Source organism: Panonychus citri, unplaced genomic scaffold, assembly GCF_014898815.1.
Source record: "Panonychus citri isolate SS breed McGregor unplaced genomic scaffold, ASM1489881v1 Contig00050, whole genome shotgun sequence".
Taxonomy (NCBI): Eukaryota; Metazoa; Arthropoda; class Arachnida; order Trombidiformes; family Tetranychidae; genus Panonychus; species Panonychus citri.
In genome coordinates, this window is record NW_026515455.1 from 827,899 (window position 1) to 850,649 (window position 22,751).

The 22,751-nt window shown below is 29.5% G+C and overlaps 1 protein-coding gene across 2 annotated transcripts in view; it reads left to right on the forward strand.

Moving 5' to 3' along the window:
• Positions 1–22,751, forward strand: part of LOC128385782 (nephrin-like) — a 74,281-nt gene that overhangs the window by 19,606 nt on the left and 31,924 nt on the right. For both annotated transcript variants that reach the window (XM_053344696.1, XM_053344697.1), the window contains exon 2: positions 17,308–17,463. In XM_053344696.1, coding sequence (XP_053200671.1) covers positions 17,308–17,463 — 156 coding nt within the window. The remainder of the gene's footprint in view (positions 1–17,307; positions 17,464–22,751) is intronic.

Here is a 22,751-nt window from a genome sequence, read left to right on the forward strand (position 1 = left end):
ATATTTATCATGTGATGAGTTGAACCTGAATTTATTTCCAATTCATTGAGATAAAATTCAAAAAGTTTTCTTTTACTTTTCTTTTCTTGGTTTATCCTTTTCTCAATTTGCTCAACTCACAATCTCTCAGAATCAATCTCCATGATAACTTTGAAACTTGCAAATGACAAAACCCCCATGAAAATTGTCACCATCATCATCCAAGTCTATTTGTATTATTTTTCTCATGATGATAATGATAGAAAACGTTATTAACATGGTAAAGAGTCAATGAGCACATTAAATATCTCCATGTAATCTGAGTTGTTGTTTTCTTGTTTCAAAAAGCTCATTTATTTTGCTTATTTACAAGCTAAGTAACAAACAGCAATCACCAGTAACGAATACAAGGTGAAGATAATGATGAAGATAATGATGATGATATTAGGATGATAAGAAAGATAAAAGAAAGAAGAAAAAAGAAATATATTCTTATTGAATTACTCAAGTTTCTTATGTTTCATTTTCAATGTAACTAATAAGATGTGTTATGGTTTCAACCTTGATTTAGTATTTAATTGATGATAATTATTGCGAGTTGAGAGTTAATTAACCTGTGTGAACAATTAAATCATCCACAGGTAACTTAATTACATGGTAGACAAAAGTTATTGGAAAATAAAATATTCCAATGAATATTAATGAGCAACGAAAATGAATAAGTCGTTTTCGTTGGAGTAAAAATGAAAATCGTATCGGTCACTATGATGAGCATTTGGTCAACGTTACACTTTAGTTAACAGGTAGATAATTATGGTTGATGATGATTAGGTTAAATCATCGGCTTGTTCATCATAATGATCATCATTATCATCACCTCAAAATCAACTCCCACCTCCCACTCTGATACATGTAAGGTTTTCACCTCTACGGTTGAGATATAATGTTAACTACTTTTGCCACTTTCTTTCACTTTTTTTTGTTCTTACCTGTAATTTACTCAATTTTATGGTTCACTCTCATCATCATCATCATCACTTTGACGATGATCTAATTGCTTTTTCAATCATTCTATCATCACAAAGATGTGTCAATGTGTTAACAAGGTAAAGGTCAAAAAGGTGATAACGATAATAATACAATGTTACTCCAATCAAATGACACACTTTTCTCATTCATCATTATCCTAAACATTATCAACTCGTGATACTATTTACTTATCATCATCATTATCGTTTTTACCTGTTAACCCCTTTTGTTTTTTGATTGACTATTATTATTATCATGATGATGATGAACAATCAGCTTTTCTCATGTGTATGAGTGGTTGTTATCCTAACCGCATCCCGTTATAATTCATTATATTTTATTATTCATTCTGGTTATTGACTGATAATAAGATAATCATGATGAAAGAAAAGTTTTTCAAACAAGAGATGAAGAGAGAAAAAAAAATAAACAAACAAAACAAAAGGTAAACAAAGTAATCATATTTGAAGAAAACAAAAGAATCAATTGAATTCTGAATAATCATCATGAAATTGATGAAGAGAGAGAGAGAGAAAAAAAAACTCAATGTAAACTATTTCATTACTATTGACCTAATATCCTATTTATTGAATTGATTGTTATCCTGTCACAATCAGAGTAATCATCATGTAAATTGACCTGAACACCATTGAAATTTATCAGTGTGGGAGGTGTAAGGGGTAGACTTGAGATATTTTTTTTCTTACTCAAGACAATTAACTTAATATGATTTAACTAATTACTCAAAACAATTAATCTGATTGTTGGTCATCTCATATAACTTAATTGTTATGATTTCCACTTAATGTTACTCCTCTTGATTGATTAGCATCAATTCAATTCAGTGTAATGATAACATTATTATTGATACCAATCAATTAAAACTTTGTCTTATAATTTTGATGATGATTTAATTTGTTTCAAGATTATTATTATGATGTAATTATGATTTCTTAAAAACTTAATCATAATGTTGATTAATTAAAACTCATTTGCATAATCATTAGTTTCTTGTATCTTCATGGTTGAAATTGATTAACTAATCTGTTTGGTTTTACAGTTGAAATTTAATTTGTTTTAAATGCTTCATCATGTTAATCAACTACGATTATTATTACAACAATTAACTTGCAACTTACAAGAAAAGTTGATTAAACAATTGTTGGCTCTTTAATTGTTTCATTTTTTTTCTGATTCTCCATCAACATAATTACCATTTAATTGTTAACCAGCAATCAACTTACTCAATTTAAATTAACTAATAACTTTGAGCTCATATAAATTCATTAGTATTATAATATGAATGATAAAATAGTAATTGAATTAACAGAGTTAGAAAATTATTCATATTCATGGAAATTGGGAAATTCTCATGAAATTTTTTCTTCTTTTTTTTCACCAAGATCATCAACCTTTTTCCCTCTTCTCAGGTAAATTACATATTCAATGATAATGATCAAGATAATTACGATCATTATTGATCAGCTGATTAGCATTAGAAAAATTTCAATTCTGCTCAGAGGGAAAATCTGATAAATTATAACTTTATCCATGATAAAGTTCATGTCAACTTGAAACTTTTCAGATTTTCAATTATCTTAAACCAACAATTAACTAAATAGTAACTGTGTTGAGTCAATTCATGATTCAACAATTAACTTCCTGAATCAATTAAATCAATATATAAGAGAAAAGTATATTTTCAGAATGTTCAAGTTTTTAAATTCCTTTGAATTTAATTGATATCATGAAGACAATCAAACTTAAATGATAATCACTTCCTCTCTATGCTGAAAAAAAAGTTATCTCTATAATAATAAGATCAATTTATCAATTTTTAATCATTATTGCAACAATTTATCACGCTAACTGAAAAATAATCATCGTATTTATTTCATAACGTGCTGTAGTTACACCGAGACAATATAATAATGATAATGATAACTTTCACTTACGAATTGAGGAGAAGCGAAAAAAAAATAACAAAATCGTTGCAACGATCGTAACGTGAGATGTTAACAAAAAGAAAAGGTAACGAATGTTATAGTTTTGTTTTCATGAGGTAAAACTAAATGATTGTTAAATCGTTGAAAGTAATTAGGTCAACGATTAATGTAGCTACAGTTTTGACGATAAAGTGAAAAAAAAATTGAGAAAAAAAATAAGAAAAAAGCTCTGAATTCGTCATGGTAATAATAAACCAATAATAATAACGATTTCATCATGATGATAACATTTAGCATGTCAGAGTTACACCAACGCTTTTCAATTACTACAATTCAATTTACAACTACTACTACTACAAACGAGGATGATAATGATGATGATGATGATAAATATGGATCTGGATTAGAACTTTTTTCTCAATTTCCATTGAGTAAAATTCTGAGTGAAATCACCAGAAGGCTCAGGTTTACAATCTCACCTTTGCAACCACACACAAAATTACACAAGAAAAGATTATCATTCATTTACCTGGCGAAAATAAAATTTCAAGTTTCATTTGGAAAATGATTTCCTGTTCATTGATTTGAATTATATATTTAATCAGCATTTACGTGGGGTTGTTGTTATTATGTTGATTGGTTTTCCTTTTGATAATAGTTGCGTGAGTGTTGACAACTTTACCATCATCATCAACTATTAATATCTCATCTTAAATGATAATTAAGTAAAAGATTATCAATCTTAAATAATTATCAGTAAATTATTGCTTCCGTTTTGCTTTCTGATTGTTAATTATTACAATCTCAATGCAATCATATCAATTTCATGTAGACAAGTATTCAGAAATCAAGCAACATCCTTTTGTTTTTTTATAGCCAATTAAGTGACACAATTTGTGATACAATTAATCAGCCAATTTACTTGTAAACAATTAAAAGATAAACACTCAAAATGTAAAGTGAAACTTTAAATTCAACAGAAATTTGAATAAAGTAAAACTTTGCTACGTTAATACTATCATGTAATTAGCATGAAAAAAAAGGTTAACAAAATTACTGAATATTAAGATTATCTCTATAGTAAAAGTGAAATTAAATTTGCAATTAAAAGTTGTAATTAACTCTTGAGACAAGGATTAGATTTGTGTACTAAATTTGAATAACGTGCTAAAGATTATGACACACAATAGGTAACAAGTTTGAAGGAAAAAAAGATTTTTTTATTTACTGTTATTCATTCAATTCTATGAGGACATTCTGATTCTGATGAATCTAATTCTTGAAAATTCAGTTGAAATTGGAAACATGAACCACATTTAGTTCATCACTTTTGCTTCAACGTGCCAGTTTCCCTGTTCATAACGAGAACACTTTGATTGTTACTGAAAAAAACTTCCAAGTTTCATGATATCATCTGAGTCTTTTCCAACTAATCCATGATTCTGAAAGTTATAGAGAAGAAGTGAAAAGTTCTGAAGCATCTGAACTTTCGTTTATTATTTTTATCATCTTTCCTTTTCTAATGGGTCCAAGTATCTATTGTGTATTTTCATGAAGAAAAAGATGATAAAAGAATGTTATTTTTCCTGGTTCGCTTATCATCATAACATGTAGTTTCGATGCTATTATTTACTCATGTTTAGAACTTTTTTCTTTTCTTCTTTTTTCGAGTGAATCTTTTCCTGTCGATTAGAAGACTTGAAAAAGGAACAAGGTGATTCTCTAATCCGTTCTGATGAATTCATCGATTAGAACGTGTTTATCGATTGACATTTTACGAAATTTTCATCTCAGCATCCACATTGGGAAATAAAATCTCTGCAATTTGAACCCGATTTTGTCTCAATGGTTTTGACAATTCTCATGGTTAATGTTTCTGAATGATGATGAACACAATCTGGTTCAACTAATGTTTACATTAAATTGACAATCATAATGATGATAATGATAATCAAGAGCTTCTGTTGATTCTGGTTCTTCCTCTTCCTCCTCCTCTTCATCATCATCATTATTGTTATTGTTATCATTCAGTATATATGATAATCACCGTCTCATCACCATCATCATCATTATCGTCAACATTGTTTTTATTATAATAATAAGATTTTGTTTCTTTTTCTTTTGATACTTTTTTTTTGCTACCCTGACATTGATTGATTATGTTGATATCTTTTCGCCAATAATTACGATAATTATCAGCTAATTGTTTGTCACAAACAGTCAAGTTATATCAAAATGCGGGGCATCGTAATCAGAACTATCTGAGGTACGATTTTGTCAGATTTTTTTATCACCAATCACAACTTATTTCCTTGTTGCTTTACTCATATTCCTAAGAGTGGGATGTTATTAATCATAAATATTGACCTGCAAATCTCTCTCTCTCTCTCTCTCTCTCTCTCTCTCATTTTCCCTCTTTCTGTTTAACTAATGGTCATTCATTTGAATTGAACTTTTTATGGGAAATAGGAATGAATTTGAAATTATTTTCTCATTTCTGTAAATAGAGAGAAAAATTTTCTTTGCATGATAAAGTTTCAATTTCATTTGAATGTTCATCAATTTTGGTTTAGCAAATGATTGAAGAGATAAAAGGAAAGGATGAGAAGGAGAGAGAGATAGAGAAAAGTCTCTCCACACTAAACATCATCATTATCATGGTAAATTCATGAAGATTCAGTTGACAGTTAACTTTGAATTTTGTGACTAATGTTTTGTTATTGTTGTTGTTGAATTAAAGTTAACATGATTATCGATTGATATCCAACCCAGGGTATGATTACAACAGAATCTTAAATGGTTTCTCTCAAAGGGAACATTAAAATGATTCAAGAATCACCAAGTAAAGAGATGATATAACTGTTCATGGAGTCATCATCATGGAAGATGATAAGAAGATGAAAACTCGTACAGTTTAAAAGGCAAAAAGTGGGAGGATGAAGATAAATATTAGGATGAAAAGGAAATCATTTGTTAACCATTAGGACCCATCAAGTAACATCAATTCACTCAAAATTTGCCAACAAAAAAAGTCTAGTAACCTCAATGAAAATAAGAATCGCGATTAAAACGATGAAATTTTTTGTTCTCTCTTTCATTAACATGTGATTTTCTTATGGTTAATTCTCAGATTGAGAACCATGATAATGTTTCATTTCGAACTCATTAACATGAACTTGTAATGTTTTCCCTACGAAATAAAAGTTTCCAGGTAAAAAGATTACTGATTAAATGGCTCTACGAATCTGCTTGCGATTTACCTTGAGCTGATTTACCTTTTAACAAGAATAAAAGATTTGCAAACAATTTGTTTTGAGAGGTTTAATCTACCAAGAAGAAGATGATTAAAATGATCCTCTTAATCTCATAGGTTTGTTGAAATGATATTCAGGTAAGAGATAAGTAATTGAGATTAAATGAGTTATTAAATGTTACCAGATTTACCTGAATCCTAAATACCTTTTTTTTATTTATACAAAGTAAACGTTTCAATGATGATTATCATTAACGGAATCGTCGTTAACATGATATTATAATTATCGTTTGTATTCAATTCTCAAAATTAACATATTATTCAGATTAATGATAGAAAATGGAATACGGGCTCTGGTGATGATTCTGATAATCATCATTATCATCATGATAAACTCTTGACTGATGAAAAGATAGAAATGATTTTTAGTAACCAGAATTTCAATTTACATTAATCATCAGCTCTCTAATTCTGGTTCATCCTGAACAATCAAGTTATTAGATTGAGAAGATGGAGAAAAAGTTCACAGATCAGTTGAAAGTTTAGTTTCTTTTTCTTCTTCAAGAACTTTTATCTTCCTCCTTTTTCTGAACGGTGAAGATGAGGATGGAGATGAAGATGAGAGAGTTCTGGGCTAAGGAGAAGATGATGATGATCATATGTAAGACCCGAGTTAAATGTGGGCTCTCCTAGTGGAGCAAAAATAGAATTGCAATTCATCTTTGTATTTAGAAAGATGATGAAGATAAAGACGAGAAGAAAAAAAAATCGATCCATCGACCTTTCTAATGTAGTTGAAGTTGAAAGACTAATAATAAACATGAAAACATTGACAAATCTCAATCACAATTATATTACGAGTTAATCATTGATTTTTTTGTTCGAGTCTCCAACTATCTTCATGATGGAAAACTAATTTTATCAGATTTATTACTCACAATGTGAGAGAATTTGTTAAGGCAAAGAGATGATAAAAAATCGCAGGGAGAAAATGAGAAATCTCTTCCTCTCTCTCTTGGACCTACTCCCACCTCTAACTATTTGTTTCCACCGATTCTCATAGTAAAAATAATCTTAACTTAATCATTATTGTTCTGTAGGAGTCTTAGTATATATACTTTCGTATTAGAAAAAAAATAGATGAAACTCTCATGAGATTGGAGTTTGATTACCAATTAACTTATGGCGAGATCGCCTTCTCATCCTCATCTTTTTCATTACATTTCGTTGCATCACGTTTTACTCTCTCTCTCTCTCACTTTTCATCTTGATCTTCATCCTCATCTCGAATCATTGTCTTCTTACCAATTAGAAGATAATGTTCATTTGTGAAAAAGAAATGAAGAGTAATGCATCAATGATTCGAATACTTTTCTCTTCTTCTCTAATTTCTTTCCCTTCGCCAAGTTTATCTTCCATAGACAGCTAATCATTCACCTCATCATCTTCATCTTTATCTTTCGGTATCGCCATCATTATTACTTTTATCATCATTTTCTCTTCTTCTATCTTCATTATCGTTCTTTAAGAATGAAAACAAAAGTAAAAGAAAAACAATGTTGAAGATGAAGAGAGAAAAGTAAGTTAACACAATGTAATATCTTTACCATAGAAAACGATTAATCGATGTTATATTTTTCATCTTCTTATTGATACAATTTATCGCTGTCCAAGAATTATATTTATATCTGTTACCATGGGAGATAAATGTTCGAACTCTCTCTCTCTCTCCTTTTTTCCATCTTCCCCTGAAACGATGTTCATGAGAATCGATGGATAATTCAGTGACTAGATTTCTTTTTGTTTTCTCTCACTTTCTCTTTGAGGAAGAGGCAAAATCGTTGATGAAGATAACTTGACCGTTAGAACTAAAAGAGACTTTGATTGTTAGAGAAAAAAATGATGAAGATGATAAGTGAGAGAAGATAAAAATGAGATGGATAATATTTTTGCTCTGATTTTCCAGTAAATTCTGTGAGTATTATATCAGCGAAAAGTTTGAGCTTGAGAATAAGAATTATATTCCACCGAGGGAAAAGTAACAAAAGGTTGACACCTTAAGGCTCATCAATCAACTCTTTCTCTCTCTCGATCATTTTGACTCCCTTTTTATCTTCATCATCAGTAGTTTTTATCTTCCTTTTGTTTTTATCATGAACAAGAAAAAAAAATAACTGTCCACTTATCATTGAAACTCTACCAATAAGCTCAAAGATGAACCGAGAAATTATCATTCTTATTTTATCTGAATCATGAAATATATTATCATGTGTTGACCTGAATCTTTTTTCACTTCCTTTTTGCTGAATTAATATCATCTCATTTTCCTCCCCTGAACTTTGATTTCCAGGTTGAAATGAATAGTATCATTTTCAACCTATGAGGCTTCATGAATGATATTTACTCAGTTAGATTATGAAATTATTATGAAAATTGTTCCAACATGATGATTTCATTTTCACCATGTGATTCGGTTACTATTTTAAGGCATCAATTCAATTTCATCTGAATACACAGCACTGAATTATCATGAACTTTTTTTGAATATTTCACCATTAATGTTATACATAATATATCAACTCTCTCTCTCTTTCTCTCTCTCAGTTGGAAAATGAAATCAGATTTTCAAATGGATTTCAACATGGTAACTTCACCGAGATATTTTAATCTCAGTGCTCAGTTTGGATCTAAGATGAGATTAGAGAGGTTAAAATTTCGCAATTCTTTGCATATGATGATCATTTTCTCAAATCCATGATATTTACCTGAAGAAAAAAATTCATTATTTTATCTTCCTCATTGTACTGAACAAAATGGTAATTTAAATTTTAAATTACGATAAAGTTTTAAGGTAAAAGTTCAGAGCTCAGAATAGATTAGATTAATGCAAAGAATAAGAAAAAAGTAGGAAAAGTGATTTAAATTTTACTCGTTCTTTTTTCTTATCCTTTCTCTCACATGAACTTGGAACTGATTTAAATCTGAAACATTTTCAATCTTAAAGTAAATGATGATGATGATGGACATTAAAAAAATGTCGATTCTACATGTTGATAGCTGGTTCAGATTCATTTTCATGGTGAGGAATAAAATTGTAATCATAATAAGAGTAATAATAATATTTTCTTCGTGTTCCTATTATTTCACTTTTGGATCAACATGAAGATTTAGATGAAGATGAAGATGATGATGACTTACAAGATAATTCCGATTCTTACCTGAATAACTTTGTATATTTATCTATTCAGGTATGAAAAGAGGGATAAAGGGAAACAGTTAACTCAATGTTGAGATTTCTCAGCATTTTGGATTCTTGTTTTATTCAGAGATTTCCATGGTTTACCCTGATGAGGAATCATCTCATTCTGAAAAACCATTGGTATCATGTAGATAATTGAACGGATTCATAGAATTCCAAATCGTAAGCTGATATATACATCCTAACATGAGAAAAGAGGATAATTTTCATCATCATGAATATTATGAATATGATTAAGATGAACTTTTCCCTTTTCCCTTTTTTCTTGATGAAGATGAGGATGGAGATTCTTTCATTTCTTTTTCCGCTTTTACTCTTGAAGAAAAATATTATTCATCATTATCATCATGCTCATCATCATGTTCATCATTCGCATCCTTATCTCTCTAACAATTTATTCTCATCTTCCTCATCGCTTCCTATCATCATCATCATATTCAAAGTCTACTCATGAAAACTTTATTGTAATCATTTTTTGAACAGAATTTAAAGAAAAGAGAAAAAAAAGATTCTCTTTTATAAATGGAATTTTTTACTTCACCTGATTATTATCAGTCATCATTATCATCATTATCCTCTCTTATTATCATCATTTACAGTCATCTAATTTTATCTGATGAAATATATCAAGAGTGAGATATTGATTTGAAACAAGCTCTTGATATGAGGTGGAATTTATTTTTTTTATTCCTTCATCGTTTTTCATGGTTCAATCCAGAATTTATCAATTCCGAGTGAGTGAAGTTGTTGCTATTAAATTGAAGTAAAATGAAGATGAGCATGATGAGGATGAAGATGAGAATGGTGATGATACAATGGAGAAAAATGGGAAAAAGTTCAGATTAATTGTTTAGTTAAACTTGAATTCTGTCAACACCCATTTGAAACCCTTAAAGGCTCTTCTCCTAGGGAAATAGTGAATTAATCACAAGATTATTCTGAATTCTTGGTTCCAATTATTCAATATCATTTCCAAAAGAGTAGATAAATATCATGAACATCATGTACATGAGGATGAGGATGACGTGGTTCTCATCATATTCAATCAATTTGCATTCTAATCTTATCTTTGAAAAAGAAAAAGATAATATCTATGGAATGTGAATTATCTGTCTTTTTTTTCCTCTTCTCTTCTTATTGACCCATTACAAAAGAGGAATCATCATAATGTTGACCAATGGTCAGTAGGAGGAAAATTGTTAGAGAAAGAAAGAGAGAGACAGAGACAGAGAGTTGGTCAACCTTAAATACTATTAGTAGTTTACCTTTTAAAAAGGTAACAGTTATTTACTTTAAGATTGGCTCTATTTTTATGGTTATTTTGTCCTAAATTTAAGATTGACCATCATCCTCTTTCTTAGCATTCACTGACCATCAATCTTGTTACACTTGACCCTTGGTCATTTACCTTATTACTATGACTACTTTGTAGACCTTGAGCTTTTCTATTGACTTGTTTTTTGCTTATTCCTGAAAATGGTCAGTCACTTTTGGTCAATTATCAAGAAACTATTATTGTTCAATATTAATAGAGTTTGGACTTGATAAAATAAAAATTGATTCCAAAGGTATCATCATGAATTGTGGATAAAAAATTTTATCATCATTTTGTCTGTAGAAAATGTATTAATTTCCTTTGATAATTTCTAACTGAGAAAATTATTGTTATCAATTTAAATTATTATTCTCATGAGGTTAATATCAATTGAAAAGAAAATTAAATGGATAAAATCATTAATGAACTTTCTCAATGATAATGATGATGATGCTAAAAGAATTATCTCTCTTTCTCTCCCTCACTTTCTCGATGAACTTTGGGTGGTATTTTCCATGAAAAGATCCAAAAAAAGATCTGAAAGTGATAACTTATTGTTCTAATAATAATATGAACAACAACATGATGGCTGAAAGATTATCAAGAGGAAGAGATAACATTTTATCTCCATCCTCATCATTTGACACTGAAAGGAGAACATTTGAAAAGTGAAAATGATTTTTTCTTTCGCATCATTTTGGTAACATTGAATAAGAAGATTACAAAATGATGATAGAATAAGAAGAAGAAGAAGAAGATGATGATGATGATGATGATGGCGCGTTGATGAAGCCGCTCTTTAAGGATATGAGCGTAAGAGATGAACTCATGTGCATCCAATTGTGAAATAGCTTCAATCCCATAAAACATCAACTAATTTAACCTTAATTTAGACAAAAATGCCTTCGACTAGTGCGATCATCATCATCATCTTCCTCATCTTCACCATTATCTTCCTACTTCTTTGCCTTTCTAATCATCATCTTCATCAACTGTAAACATAGTTGACTCTCATAGAGTGAAAATTTCACTCATCTACCCCATAGACCTTAACCATGAATAAAATTATCATTTACCGTTATTCCAGAAAAAACAGAAACCACAATCACAATTAGCAAGTAACAATTAACTTCACGCTTCCCTGAATACTAAATCTCATCTAATCTTGATGATGATGATGAAATGTTTGTTGTTGATTGTTTGCAATCAATGTAATCAAGATAAATGCAAATATAATCAATACAGAAAACAACAAATTTGTTAAGATTAAACAAAAGGTTTTAATACAGTAAAAGTAATTCAAACAATTAACACAATAATTAACTCAACATTTAAATTGTTAACATGATTCTGTTTTTGTTTTACTCTCTCACTTATTCATCATCCTTATCATGTTGATATAATTTCATCAAGTGAAACCAGAACTTTGAAAGACAAAGACAATAGAGTTACAATTGGCAAAATTTTCTGTCTCTTACAATTAATTTGATAGCGATTAGAATGATGATAACAATTAACTTTCATAATGACAATTACTTAATTGTCATGAAAGTTTAAATAACATTAAAGGTATTACTTTAATTGAGATTAAGCTTATTATCTGATTATTAATTAAAAGGAGAAAAATTTTAAATTGTCTTGACAAACTAATCATACTGGTGATTTATAAATTATTATTATGAGATATTAATTTAATTGAGGTTAAATTGTGATGAATTTTCAAGATTAGGTGAAATTAACAGGAAGGTTAATGAGCTGAAAAATTCATTGAAAATTATTAGTTTCATACCAGAATTCTGGTTCCAACTAACTGAGAGTAGGAAAAAACTTTTTTCTGGCCAGAGGTGAGTTGATGAAGATGAGGATGAATATGAGGATGAGAATGAAGATGAAACTTTATTGATTACATATTGGAATCGTAATTGACTGAAGATGTTGATGAAAATCACAGAACTTTAGTTGATTCTATTTGTTTTTCTCTTTCTTATTTCGCTTCTTTTTTATTGTATTCGAATACAACTTTCTATCCCTCCAAGTGTCTGATATTTTCTTCCTTATTTCAACATTATTACTTTTTTTTCTCTTACTCTTTCATTTCTATTAGTTTCATCAATTCAGTGAGAGAGATGATGATATTTTTCATGATGATAATGATGATGATAACAATAACACTGAACGAGTCATTTGATCTAAGAAAAAGAATCGATTTCGTTGGTTAACCATAAAAAAATCGTCTCTCAACTCGTTCCAATAATGATGATTATTTTTTTTATTTCATTTAAACTTTTGATTCTGTTTGCAAGTGAAAAAATTAATTTCAACTTAATATATTGCAATTTATTGGATTGTTTCACTGAGCAAGAAAAAAGCTCCATGATAAAGTTGAGTTCCCAGAATTATCATCTTAATCATGAGACTCTCTCCATGTGTACAATATGAGCCAAAAGAAAAGCGATCAATGAGTTTATCTTTTTTTATTCCTTATCATCAAAACCCATTTTTTTGCCATGGAAAACAAGTCTCAGAATTTCATCTCCATCCCATTCACCACCCAACTCTCCCCTTTTTCATCATCATCCTCATCTCTCCCTCTTTCACTCTATTAGTAAACCCATAGATCACTTTGGTGTATCTTTATTCCTCCATCTTCTTCATCATCATGTTCAAGTACTCTTCTTATTTACACTGTTCCCAATTTCTTATTCAGTTCCTCAGTCTGAACTTTCCTCCTTCCACCCTGCTCTCTCTCTCTCTCTCTCTCTCTGAAATAAACAGTTTGTTGAAGCTTCAGTAGGATAAAGTATTCAGTAAATATCGATAGCAATTAAGCCTCATCCTTACGGTTAAATAATAACATCATTCAATGTGCAATAAGCAAGAAGATGAAATAACTTGATGTTACATGATGATGATGCAGGGAATGAACTCAGAATCTATTCAGAATACAGAATCTGAGTACAAAAAAAAGCACCAACCCTAACAAGTAAATATTTATTATGTTTACCTAAATATTATTTATATTATCTTGCTATTTATTAACCAAATTATCATATTAATTATGATGATGATCTACTTGAATTCATCTATTGAGTTGTATTCACGGAAATAATAATAATAAACATCATCATGATTAACTAACTAATAACTTAACTAAATGTGATCATCAATGTCTCTTCAATTGGTTAACTATCATTAAATTTTAACTAATCATCATCATTTTCAAGTTGTATCACAATTTAAATTAACCCATTAAATTACAATTGTATTCACTTTAATATCAAACTAAATTGCTAATAATAGTTGACAATTTAACTTTACCAAATTAAATCATTGACATAACAAGTTTCAGTTAATTAATTTTCAATTTGTTTTAATTGTATTTCCTTTTTAAGTTAGTCAGTTAATTTTCAATTTCTCGTTAATTGTAATCATTGATTTTGACAGTGATTAACAACCTAGTTAATCGTTTACATACCCAAATAGGAAATATCAAATTGCAAATGAATGTTTTCAACTAATCAATCAAATTGATTACGATAACAATTAAATCAACTTGTTTTCAATCAAAAATTTTACTTTAACTTTTGGTTAATCTCATCAACCAAACAATCAAGAGGACTGTAAACAATCAAAGAGGATTAATTATTGATCAACAAGCTAATTTACAATAACAATCATTTTTCACTGCTCATTAATCAACGTAATTAAGTGTTAATCATTTACTAAATTGTTAAGCCAAAAGTAATGACTCTCAAGCCTTGAGATTATCAGTTTAAATCCAAAGACGATAAGATTTTTTTTTTGAAAATTCGAATTTGAATTTATCAAATTCTCACCTGAAAGTTACCTTGACATCTCCGAATTTTTGTTGATCGAATGGTCACTTTTCCCATCTAATGGTCAGTTAGTTGTTTACACTCGGACTTGATTTGTATTTGCAAAAAAGATTGACCAATGTAAATGTTATTCAAATGGTATCTTGATGTACCAGGTAAAAAAAGAGATCCTGTCACCATGATGACAGTTAATTACAAGAAAATAATTTGTAACAATCATTTGATTACATGATGATGAGAATAATGAAATAAAACTGTTACTTCGTGTCCATCAAATTAGCCCAAAAGTTCAGTAGCATCTTCATCATTATCGTCATCATGGATTATCATAATAATGTTGACATTTTATGACCAAGATTAAGTGATTCCAATGGTCAGTTTAATGGTTTTCCAACATAAACTCACTCGTTTACTGGGTCATTATTTTTTTCTGCTTCTTTTCTTGTTGATCATCATAATACTTTCAATGTAAATTCACATAAACAAGTCAACGAACAGAAAAAAAAACGAAAAGAAAACATTGCAAATCCATTTGCATGTTTTTCTCAATGTTGATATACTTTTGCATTCTTTACACCTTTTCAATTGGGTGAATTATTAGTTCGTAACATTTACCTTAGCATTTCTTGCATATTCAATGTGTATTTCAATTCACCATGAAGTTTCAGCTTCTTTTCTGCAATAAGACTTGAGTTGCAAATGAATGGAACCAAAAATCAACACAAATCATCAAAATCTCTCAGTTCAACTCTTTTTTTTCATTACTTTTTTTTGTTTTCCTCTTCTCCAGCAAAAGGAAACAAAAAAGTTCTTAATATCTTTGAGTTTCTCCATCTTCTCTCCCATGACTGAAAAACTTTTCTCTTTATTAAATTCTGTCTCTCTTTCGGTTTCTCTTTCTTCTCAAACTTTTACCTACTTGACCCAATTGTTTCTGAATAAAAGGGAACCTCTTATATGCAGAAAGTGTATCTCTCCCTTTTATCCTTCTTACAGGGTAACCTTCACTTTCTTATTATTTATTTAGCCAATTTCAAGTTGATTTCAAGTTGAATTATTATTATTATTATGGTCATGACTATTAGCTTAATTTCAAGTGTGTTGGTCAGTTGCACTTTTGGTCAATTGTCAACAGTTGCAGATAATTGAATATCATTTGTCATTTAACTTTAATCAACAAAACAAAAGTATTAAACATTTCAACCCGCTGAAAATGCTCAAGTTATCAGAACTTATCTCAACTATCCCAATTGTTATTCAATTAAAATGTTTTGATTGATGTTTCATTTCATGATTTAGTCTCAATTCACTGATTGATTCAAATTTAAAGCTCGATTAATCTGAAAGGTAAATTGAGTTTCAGTAGTTTCCTCTCTCTCTCTCTCTTTCTTGATCCTCATTGATATCATGGTAATCATGCTGATATCGATATTTGATTTCACGAATAACTGATTATACTTTGAACGTGTTTTACTTTCATCATTTTCTTTTATCATGTTTCTTTCAGAGAACTGAAAAATTTGATTTATTTTGACATGAGGAAAGTAAATATTTGGTTCCGGTTATCATGGAAACATTCAAATTCTCAATTCTCAGAGCTTTCAGGATAAGAGACATGAAATACTGATAACATGGTAAAAGAAGATGAAAAAATTGAATCAATTTTGATTCTTTTGAGTGAAGAGAAAAAAAGATGATGTTGATTTTTTTCGCCTTCAGTTTCATGTTGACTTCATGATGATGATGAGCTGATTCTGGTTGAACCTCAATTTCTGAGGCAAAAAAACCTTTACAAGCTCCACCATGAATAAACAATTCATTCACACAAGTATCATGAGGAATAAGAGTAAGAAATAAAAGTTTCAGGTATCAAAGAAAAAGATTAAACCAGAAAAAAAGTTGCATCAAATTTTGTTCGGTTAACATCCTGAGAATCGCATACATCATCTTCATGATGATCATTATTAACATGATACATTGATAGCTGATTGTTGATGGAAAAGAGTGAGAGAGAAAAAGTGAAAAAAAGTTCTAACAGAACTTTTTTTTCGAAATAAATTGTTTTCCTCTTCGCAATCACCTTCACTTTCATCTGTCTCCTGAGAGAGAGAGAGAGAGAGAGAAACTGTTTCTGTTTTCACTTTACCTTTGATACTTTTATCCTCATCCTCATCCTCATCTTCATCTCTTTCTATTCAACTCATTTTGAAATTATCACTCCAATTCATGTACAGAACTTTTTCTCTCTCACTTTCTCCTTCTTCTCATGACTTTGCGTGTCAACCATATGTTACATAATTTCACCATGACAACCAAACAATATCATCCTCATCATTATCATGGTCTTTGTTGTTATCATCACTGAAACATATCTGTTGAAATAATGAACAAAAAAGGATGCGGAAGATAAGGAGAGGGAGAGAAAAAATTCACTCTAACAAATAAGTTACTGAAAACACACACACAAAAGATACTGATGGATGAGAGATGCGGATAAAAAGATGAACAGAAATATCAACATTCAGCTCATCAAATTAATTACTTTACATTTCAGGGTAATAATGATAATAGAGAGAAAATAATTTTCCATGTAACCAGTGAAGAATAAAATTAATAGATTGAGAGATAATAAAAGAAAAAAGAAAAAAATCTAATCTTCTCTTTCTTTTTTTTGTTCTTTTCTATTGTAGCATCATCATCATCAAACTCACATCATCATCAACAATATTTTCGTGTTCGACCTCGATCCAATGTCGAGGTTATCGAAGGCTCTTCAATATCGCTCCAATGCCAAGTAGGAAATCAAGCCGGTGCCGTCCAATGGGCCAAAGATGGTTTCGTATTGGGTAAGTGTCTTAATTGAATCTATTTCCACCCCCGTCAATTATCAGTAATCAAAGCAATTAGTTAATTGTTTCCAATCATAATGGTACCAAATTACCCGGATGTTATCATGTTCCCTTGTTGATGTTGGATTTTTTTTTTACTTCATCATTTACTTACATTGATTTTTTATCATTGTGAGTTTCAGGATTCATTGTTTAATCATCCTCATCATTTATCCTCCTCCTCCATATCCTCCTACATCATATATTGTGTCATTTTGATGATGAGGATGATCAGTGCGATACAATATCATCAAATTAAAGTCAAATTAATTGGGATAATTGTTAATCTTGTTTTAAGGTTCAATGAGTTTTAATAATACCGGTGACATTTTCTCTTGATTATTACAGTTACTTAATTACAGTTGATTCTTATTAGTGATACAATTCAATCAGATTGATTATTATATTTCCACCAGCAACCTTAGAGTTGGTTGATTACATCTTGATTAACAATCAATTTTTGATTGTGAAAATATGATTAGATTTTTTTTTCTCAATCTCTCTTATCCAAATTGTTATATTGTTGTGATAAAAGGTAAAACCTTCAACAATTAGATTTCAATTAGATTTGATTGTTAATTGGTTTTCACTTTGATAAATAATACAATTGTATAAGTCCAAGTAAAATCAACTTGACCTTAACCTGACATATTAAGATTATGATAAATCAACAACAATCAAATCTAATTGTTACATAAATAGTTAGATTAATATTATCATTTCTGGGTGGAGTGAAGTAATCAACTTGATCCAAATTGATTGACAATCTTGATTAACTTTTTAATTGTGACCATTACACTTGAAATGATTAAATAATTTTCTCTCTCTCTTCACAATTCAATTGATTTTCAAGCTTAATTGTAATTCTGATTAATTTAACCTTTCACTTTAATCACGAATCGTTGATTGTACTCAATTATTAACAATATATTACTTTTTATTATCATTTGTTTCAGTGAGAAATGAATGAAATTTATAAATTGTTAGGTATTAGTTAAATCAATTGAAAAATTGAGTTAATTAATCACAAGGAAAATCAGAGAGCGTTAATTATAATAAGCAATTGATAAATTCATCACTGAGCTTTTAAAGTTAATATTATCTTTCAATGTCATTTCCATTGATGTGAAAAGTGATGAGGATGCTAACAAAATTGTCCAGTAACTTGAATATCAGTTGAATAGGAACAAAAAACTCAACGATGATTTTATTTTTAGGCGAAATCATTAATCAAAATTAAAAGTTAAGTGATTGTCTCATGGCAAACATTTAAATTGCTCATAGGAAATCACGTTAATCATTTGAAAAAGTGAAACATGAGATGAAAAATAAATCAATGGTTAAAATTAATCACGTTAATTGGTGGATAATTTATTTTTATACATCTCCAACAATTAACTTTTTCCAACACAGTTAAGCAGTTAATCAAGTTCATTGTAACAATTTGAGCTTCACTTGATTTGTATTAATTGTGTAATCGTTATTGAAACTGTAATATTGATCATCTTTTTGTATTAAAATCATTGCTACTCAATTTTATTCAATTGTTGCATTTGCTGGTTGATTGTTTCATCTTGAAATTGTATTGATTATCATAATCAATTGGTGTATCGATTATCAACTTTCATTGTTGATTGATTAAATCATCTGATTGTATTCAGCTTGAGTTAACAATCACAAGGATAATCACTCAAAGTGTTGATATTTTGTCAACATTTTTTTTTGTCGTTTAAGATTAAAGTTTGTCTTTGAGATGATGATGATTAGAAATCAAGATTAATAATGAAAAAAAAAGATTCTCTCTCATCTCCTATGGATGAATAATGGAAGATGAAGTTATGAAGATGAGGATGGAATTCAATTTTGAGAGATAATCAGTTGCAAGATAATCACATTTTGTCAATATTATCATTGCTTAGAATTCATGGAATCAGAAAGAATAAGGAATTAATAATAATAACAGAGAATAGTTCTGAGAGTCTCATGATTGTTCATCAAGTTGAATTTTCTATTGATGACAGATCATCTTTTCTTTCACCTTTTTATATTTCCATTTTTTCTTCTTTTTCTCAACAACATGATAGATAAAAATAACTTTCACCCTGAAAAGAATGAGAAAGAAATTGTATCACTTTCATCAATCGTAACAAGGAATCCAATTCAATATTCAAAAGGGAAAAATAAAAACTCAACTCCAATGTTTATCCTTCCTATTTTCACCATAAAGGTTATATAACATTCATGATGATTCCTTAAGAAAATCATCTCAATATCATCAATTTGTATCAAAACACTGAGATTGTTTTCACTTCTCTTCCTCCCATTTACCATCATCATCATCACAATCATTTGTTTTCAACTTATATTCAACTCTCAACTTCATCCCACCCACTCCGCCTTCATCACCTCCTCTTCCCACCACAAAATTAAAACAACAACGAGAGAGAGATACAAAAAAGAGTATCATTAGGATAGAGGAAAAAAGAAACATTATCTTCCCTTTGTCTTCATCTTTCTCACTTCATCTTCTTGCCTCATTACACAAGAAATAAAATCCTTTACCTATCACGATGATAACTAAGAGTAAAAACAAAGACAAGATAAAAAGAAGATGACAATTCAATTCATCTTATCATTAGTTATATTTATAAACAATCAGAAACTGATGATAACCCTTAAAGTATAAGTATATAAAGATCCAGGGGAGAAACAGTTAGAGAGAAATGAAAAAGTTCCAAGTTATCCTGATCTTGGAACTTTTTTTCATCACCAAGTAACAATAATAATCATTTTAATTTGGTGATTTTTTCTCCATCTCCTTCACCTGATCATCCTCAACCGGTATCTACTTACATAAATATATTTTTTTCCAATTCTCTCTCAATGATGAGGATAATCATTGTAATACTTATTTGACTAGCAACTAATTGAACAACTATATCATCATGATGAGCATCAACTCTCTCAATGTAATTAAATATACAAGTTGTTCTATTTATTTAATGTTAATTCAAAGTACAAATAGAAGACAAAGTTCTAGTTAATTATCTTTACATCTTAATAATCATCACACATACAAGATGATAGACCCACTCTTCAATATCCACTCTACATAATTCCCCTCTCTCTCTCTCTCTCTCTGATTAAAATGCTTATTAAAAGATGAAAACTGTTATCCAAACATGATAATGTTTATCGATCAACTTTATTCATATTCTTGATTCACTTTCCATCATGATGATGAATCTGATTCTCCCATTGATAACTAGAAAGTTCATTGATTCAGTTACTATTATCACCATCATTATGCATGTGAATGATAAGATAAAATAACCTGAGGCATTTTCCTTTCCCTTGTAAATAATAATAATAATAATAAGTCTTTAGAAGAAGAAGAAAAAAAAAGTTTTCTATGTTTAATTTAATTCCATTAATGAGTAAATACTATGAATTAACTTTAATTGTTATTCGGATGGAGAAGGAAAAAAATTACTATTGACATTTTCACCCAACAAGCAAATTAACCAACACCAATGCTGGAGATTAATTTTATCACTTTAATTGTTGGAAATATAGTTAACCAGCTAATTGTTGATCCAATTCAGGAAGATATAATCAGTTTTGATTATCGGCGCGATTATCATGTTGTGGTTTCTGTTCATGTTTTCATGTGACGATTTTTTTATAATGTTATTGCAAATAGATTGTTACTTTTTTCAATATAAAAAAGTCTCTGATATTTGTATGGATGAGGATGAGGATGAAATGTGATATTGGATAAAGGGATAAATATCAAACTGCTTCTGGTCAAGAAGCAATAAAGATGAAATAAGGTCTCAATAAAATTACTGTTAGTAAATATCTTATATAAGTTAATGGTCAATTCACATGGGAAAATGTCCACTTGGCTTTTTATAACTTTAACCATGATAATGGTGATTTCGTTATTTAAACAGTTAACACAGAGAATCAGAATCATGAGAGATGAGAAGGTGAAAAGAGAAAATCGAAAAGATAAACTTGGAAAGTTGAGTTTTCTTAATAAAGGAAAAGTTTCAAGAGAAAAGTGTTATAAGAGATTGAGGTTAGTTACCATGGAAAATTGGAGCTTTAATAATAAGAGTGAATCAGTTATTAGTGAGAGAGAGAGAGAGAGAGAGAGAGAGAGAGAGAGGATAAGGTCAGTTGTGGGTGGACAAGGGATAGAAAGTGAGGAGGCTTGATTATTATCATGAGTGTGAGATTATAAGGTGAAGATAAGATTGACCCCTTTAAGTTGATAGGGATTGATGAAATTGTTCAGGTTGATTGGAGATACGATAAGTTATTGTAACATTTAATCTTAGGAATATGTTGATGAAAATCAATGAATCCTACGTTAGATTATCATCATCATTGTTATTATTTAGTGGGTGGTTATGATAGAGAGAGAGAGAAGATGAAAGATGATAAGTGATGAAGATAAAGTTAATCAAATGATTGAAGGTTTAAGTCAAAGCGATTTGCTTACTTTTGGTTTTATTGTGTGAAAATGGGAAACTTTATCTCCATCATCAGAATCCATTCATAGGAAAACTATTTGTTTTATAATATGATTACAATTCCTAATTCAAGATTCAGATTTCCCTGAATAAACATTCACAATCCCATGTGCAAAGTAACCACTTGCATTTGATACCAGAAGTACCAACACCATTGTATCAATAATCTCATCAATCTGTCCACCATTGGTCACCCAACTTTTAGCTTTTTTCTCCTCGTTACTTCCGATTTCCGGTTAGAACTTTTCTCCCTCTTTCTTCTATTGTTTATCAAGCATCTGTCTTTATTTCCGTATCCGGTTCCATGTGTGATTCAGATTGTTTAAGAAAAACAATGTTTTCTTATTGTGAAATTCATCGATAAGATAAGACAAAGATAAAATCTCTCCTCGAATTTACATCTTTATCTCTTTACATTATCATCTTCATCATCTATTTCTGGATTCATCATTTCATTGAATCACTTTCATCACCTTCCATTGTTTTCAGAAGGTTATCATCTTCCTTTCTCATTGTTGAAAAGGAGAGAGAGAGAGAGAGAGAGAGAGACAATCATCTCCATCATCAGGTTTGTTGAACTACCGATTTGACTTGCAAGCTATTTAATCAACAACGATTAACTTAATTGTTAAACTTTTCGTTTTAATTATTTTTCTATCTTCATTTTTATTAATCGTTGAGAAGTTGAAAGTTAATTGTTTCTAC